The sequence below is a fragment of the Hipposideros armiger genome, unplaced genomic scaffold (genome assembly GCF_001890085.2).
Source record: "Hipposideros armiger isolate ML-2016 unplaced genomic scaffold, ASM189008v1 scaffold_24, whole genome shotgun sequence".
NCBI classification, from domain to species: Eukaryota; Metazoa; Chordata; class Mammalia; order Chiroptera; family Hipposideridae; genus Hipposideros; species Hipposideros armiger.
The window spans coordinates 4,097,055-4,103,054 of NW_017731374.1; the positions used below are offsets into that span (position 1 = coordinate 4,097,055).

The 6,000-nt window shown below is 37.2% G+C and overlaps 1 protein-coding gene across 1 annotated transcript in view; it reads left to right on the top strand.

The window, feature by feature from the left end:
- The window catches only part of MUSK (muscle associated receptor tyrosine kinase), an 83,196-nt gene extending 77,422 nt beyond the window's left edge, over window positions 1–5,774 (top strand). The window contains exons 13-16 of the mRNA XM_019635790.1: window positions 1,333–1,537; window positions 2,031–2,222; window positions 3,372–3,520; window positions 4,674–5,774. Coding sequence (XP_019491335.1) covers window positions 1,333–1,537; window positions 2,031–2,222; window positions 3,372–3,520; window positions 4,674–5,356 — 1,229 coding nt within the window. The 3' untranslated portion in view covers window positions 5,357–5,774. The remainder of the gene's footprint in view (window positions 1–1,332; window positions 1,538–2,030; window positions 2,223–3,371; window positions 3,521–4,673) is intronic.
- Window positions 5,775–6,000: the final 226 nt, after the last annotated feature.

Genomic DNA, 6,000 nt, shown 5'->3' on the forward strand with positions numbered 1-6,000 from the left:
TATTTTATTTTTACTGACCTTTGACTCTGTCATAATTATTTATCGTTCCTAATTTATATGTTTGTGCCTTTCTTATGTTTTAAAATTAAAATTCCTCTGATTAGACTACTTAATATTTATAAAACCAACTATTGACCTTTTTTTTAAGTTGATCGTTTGTGGTATGTGTATTCTAACTTATTAATTTCCACTTGTCTATGGTTGCTACTTTATCATCTATTTTCCTTTGTTTTCTGTATTTTTTGTTTCCTTTCTAAAGTCTTGAGTTAAATGTTTAGTTCCTTCACTTTTGTTTTTTTAGCTAACGGAAAGAAATAATGGTATGAGTTCATCATTCAGCACAGCTTTGGCCAAATTCCATATACACAATTAGGAAGTTATTTTCTAATCTATAACTATAGCTACTTTTTACTCTTTGAAAAGATACTGAATTTTTCTTTTTTGGATTTTATTTAATCTGTTGTTAATTGCATTTTGGTCAAAGAATATATCTGCATAATTTCTGCTTTTGAGTTTTATTGAGATTTACCTTTGTGGCCTGACAAAAGATCGCATCTGTCAGTATTCCACAAATGTTTGAAAATAAAGCTTATTCTCTCTTTTAAGGGTACAAAGTTCATTCTTTACTATTAAAACATTCTTTTTGATTATATTATTAAAATACTCTGTATCCATGTTTTTGTCTTTACTCAATCAATTAAAAGGATTTAAAATATAATTAATATGGTTGTTTCAATAGATACACAATGGACTTGCACTCTACAGAGTGCTATGAGTGTGGACTCTTTTGGTTTCCAGCACTAATGCAGATTTTACCTTGTTTTTATATTGCATTAACTTTTTCAATAGGAGTTTGACAGAGGTTCAATTTTTAGGCAAACTAACTTCTGCTCAATTGTGTCCCAATATTCCCATTTTTCATTTTCTTCCATAAATTTAATTCTATTTGCAAATCAACAGTAAATGTGTATAAAAGTTCAGCTTTAGACAAATCCTGACTTCAATATTTAATTTCATAAAAATATTACTTAATAATTTTCAGGATTGTTGTCAGGTTATAAACAATATGATGCAGTGTAAAGAGCACTAGCCCAGGATCTGCATTTGTTGTGGAAAAAAATTTTTTTTTCTCTGAGTCTCATCTTTAAAATTCCATAATTCTATAAGCTGGATTTACCCACAACAGGTAGACTTTATAGACATGTAACCAGAGGGAATCTGACGCATAACAACATAGTCTTAAAATTAAATTTAGTTGACTGATTGCTTGAATACAAAAATTGCATCTTAACAGTTAAAGAATGAATTCAGAGAATTATTGTTTACTTTCAGCATTCCCACCAATGACGTCCTCAAAGCCGAGTGTGGACATTCCAAATTTGCCTTCCTCCTCCTCCTCCTCCTCCTCCTCTGTCTCACCTACATACTCCATGACTGTGATCATCTCCATCATGTCCAGCTTTGCAGTATTCGTGCTTCTTACCATCACTACTCTTTATTGCTGCCGAAGACGAAAGCAGTGGAAGAATAATAAAAGGTGAGATTCTAGTTTAAGCTAATCACATATAGTAACGTTTTAAAAACCTACATGTTTGATATTGGACTTGGGGCTAAGAAAAGGAATACTTATAACACAGCCAGACTCTTTATGACATCCATTGCATTGCTTTGAAATTAAGCACCCTCACCATGATCTTTAAAACTATCCATAACTTTTTGCATAGGGTCACATGTCCTACAGTTAATTTTTCACAGCAGATAGAGACTAAACAATAATTTGGAAGACTATGGCTATTCATCTCCATTGCCACTGCTAGAATGGATAGTGACAGAATTCCTGAGAAAATGAGACTTTTGACTCCAGACCCAACAAAATAGTTCAATGCTCTAAAACTGAAGGATCTTTGGCTGCTCAATATGATTTAGTTTGTTTCCTTCTAAATGCCATATCACTTTAGAACCTAAGTCTGAGTACAAAGATGTCACCTGGTCCTGAGCTCATTACTAATCTTACCTGTCTTAACCTGCAGAGAATCAGCGGCAGTAACCCTCACAACTCTTCCTTCTGAGCTCCTGCTAGACAGACTTCATCCCAACCCCATGTACCAAAGGATGCCACTCCTTCTGAATCCCAAATTGCTCAGCCTGGAATATCCAAGGAATAACATTGAATATGTGAGAGATATCGGAGAGGGAGCATTTGGAAGGGTTTTCCAAGCAAGGTAAAGCTACCCATGTAAAACATCCCTCCAACTGAAATACGTTGTGTCTGAGAAGTTACCAGACCATGACCTTGATGTCTGTACAGGATTATTACAGTTATTATTAAGTTAGTTAATCCTTCATGTCATTCACCTGATTTGTATTGAGTATTACACTTTGAAACTAAATAATTTCCCTCTCTGCTGGAAAATAGGATTGTATATATGGAGAGAATCTTTGTTTGTATAGTATTCAAATTACAAGCACTTAGTAATGTTTAATCACCTTTCCTTTTCAGAAAAGCATTTTGTCATTACAGTTTGAATCATAATTTCTTGCATTAGGAAATAATTCTCAAATTTACTTCTCCATTTCCTATCACTATATTCTCCACTTTATTTAAAGTTTACTTTGTACTAATGTGTCAGTTTAAGAACTCAGAACCTGATGTGTGGAGATATTAAATACGAGTAGGTGTTCATAGAATTTCTGCAACACAGAAAAGGAAAAATAATGCCAAAATGTCAGAAAACTATGAGCTCAAGAAATGAGTATGTGTTAGGGCTAACATTAGCCCTTTGTGTGAATTGGAATAAAATACCATCTCTGCGTGGATGTAGCCCCACAGACACGCAGCTGGGCCAGAGAATGTGAACACCAATTATCACTTTGGCCTGGCGCTGTTGAGCAGGACACAGCTTTATGTGCCCTCAAGGTGGCCCTGGTATGAAGTTTACATGATTAATGAAAATCGAACACAAATCCTCACTGAAAACCAAAAATATGTAAGGTATTATTTTAGGTGCTTTGGGAATATAAAGATGAATGAGTTATGGTCGCTGCTGTCCAGGAATTTAGATTCTGGCCAGAGATTAAGGGGTTAGGATGGTAATGGTAATCCCATTGGGCCTGTGCACTTTCAAATGGCTGTAATTTATAAATAATGCATTTTTCAAACTTAATCTATGTCAAAAGTAGTCCTTGTGATTTGTCTTAATTGGAGTCAAGGAATTTTAAGTACGATCCACTATTGGCATCTTTCTTTGATTCTGTGGCTGTAGGAAAGGCTGCGTACATGGGGAAGATGTATATGAATGTGGGTAGATATAATGTGACTATGTATAATATTCCTGACCTTTGATTTCTTCCTAAATAAATGTACCTCTCAGGGCTCCGGGCTTACTTCCCTATGAACCTTTCACTATGGTGGCTGTGAAGATGCTGAAAGAAGAAGCTTCAGCAGATATGCAAGCAGACTTTCAAAGGGAGGCAGCCCTCATGGCAGAATTTGATAATCCAAACATTGTGAAACTCTTAGGTATGCAAATACAAGTGAAGACATTTATTGTATCAGAAAACAGAGGCTTTCCAAGGTTTTCATATTTCATATACGCTTTCTTCCTTTACTTCTTGATCAGGGAGATGTCTCTCTTTCTTTCCATATAATATTTTCTGTGTGAAGGAGTGGGACATTCCATTAAATCACCTCATTTCAAAAAAATTGTGCTTTTTAAAAAAAAATTTCTCAGAGAAATATATTGTCATTTCATTAATTTTCCCTCTAGTACATATAAATATACTGATTTCTAAAGTCCCTGGAATTAAAAACTAACCCTAAAATAAATAAGATAATAATATTCATTTTTCTTCCTCTTTTGAACAGAGAGGTCTAACTATTGCCTGGAAAAATAATAGATCTAATAGTCTATTTTTTATGGTGATGTAAAATTTTGCCCAAATGATCTAATATTTCAAGTTGCCCATTTCCCTCTCAACAGTAGCAAGATTTTAAGATTTGCAACTGTCCTCCTGACACTAAATCTGACTATTTATATTAACATTTTGTCCTTTCTAAAACGGACCTTGTAAAACCTGAATCTCAGAATGCTTTACTGCGGTAACCTTGAAAACTTCATCGAAGATTTTGGATTGTTTTTTATATCCTTTCCAAATTTCATACATCTTCCATTATTATTCTACTTCAGTGAAGTAGCAGAAACACAGAGGAATTACGTTACAGACTCAAAACAAACATCCATTCATAAATTAGCTCTCCAAACATGGAATACTTGCTCTGCCAGACATATGGTAGGTTTGCAGAATTTAAAGAAGACACAACCTCTACTTTCAAAGTGCTAAAGTGTTGGACAGGCGGGGACGGGATGGAGGGAGTACAAATAAATGAATGATTATAACATAGGATAGTAGGTACTATGTTGAAAGATGATAGAAGAAAAATCTGACACTGGAGGGGTCGGGAGCTAAGGTACCCTAGAAGGAGTGATAAATAAACTGCATCTTAAAAGGTAAATAAAAGCTGTTTACAGAAAGAGATGGGGCCAGCATTCGACTATGATGCTGTCAACCAAAAAACCAGGGCCCCATATTTTCTGATCCGGTCATTTGCTTTTGGGGTGCTCTTTCCAGTGTGTCGAAACCCAGCCTAACAAAGGATGTGATTTTGGTTCCAGGTGTGTGTGCTGTGGGGAAACCCATGTGCCTGCTGTTTGAATACATGGCTTATGGAGACCTCAACGAGTTCCTCCGCAGCATGTCTCCTCATACCATGTGCAGCCTCAGTCACAGCGACTTGTCCATGAGGGCTCAGGTCACCAGCCCAGGACCCCCGCCCCTCTCCTGTGCCGAGCAGCTTTGCATCGCTAGGCAGGTAGCAGCTGGCATGGCCTACCTCTCAGAGCGCAAGTTTGTCCACCGGGATTTAGCCACCAGGAACTGCCTGGTGGGTGAGAACATGGTGGTGAAAATTGCCGACTTTGGCCTCTCGAGGAACATCTACTCAGCGGACTACTACAAAGCTAATGAAAACGATGCTATCCCTATTCGCTGGATGCCACCTGAGTCCATTTTCTATAACCGCTACACCACCGAGTCTGATGTGTGGGCCTACGGTGTGGTCCTGTGGGAAATCTTCTCCTATGGCCTGCAGCCCTACTACGGGATGGCCCATGAGGAGGTCATTTACTATGTGCGAGACGGCAACATCCTCTCCTGCCCTGAGAATTGTCCCCTAGAGCTGTACAATCTAATGCGACTGTGTTGGAGCAAGCTGCCTGCAGACAGGCCCAGTTTCGCCAGTATTCACCGAATTCTAGAACGCATGTGTGAGCGGGCAGAAGGAACTGTGAGTGTCTGAGGTCGAAGATGTTGCAAAGAAAACACTGCCATCTCCTCTCAGGTTCTGTGAGCCAGAGGAATCCAATGCCAGAGGCTCATCAAAACCCACATAGGAAAGAATAATAGTAGACGTGAGTAGCATGTGGTTTGTTTCTTGGGAAAAGCAAAGACAGTGCCGAACCGACCTACTGAAAGTTGATGATTGTAAACACAGGGTAGGAAATATGTCAGATAACCAGAGATAACTACTCTTCTTCATGGGGAAAGTTTGCATTACATATTGTACAGGAAAGAATGTCATCTGTTCAGTTCCTGAAATAGCTGGCAGCAAAGTGAGAGTCTGCTGTATTAAATTTTAATATGAAATGTGATACAGAGCTTCATTTTTAATAGAGTTAATTCCTGTCCATTATGAAAGTGGTATAGCATAGCTTCATGTAAGATATTCAAGTAAAGCACAGAAAACTTAAAACAAAAAACCATTCACTGTCTCCCCACCCAAAGATGGGTGTTAGTTTTTTATTGAATTTCTTTCTTGCATTTAACGCATACTTTTATATTTGTCTATATAATCTACAGAGCTGTGGTTTACTTTATTGATAGGGGGTTTGTAAGGAATAAAATGACAAGTGAGCAAGGCACTATTCTTACTGTGATTTTTAG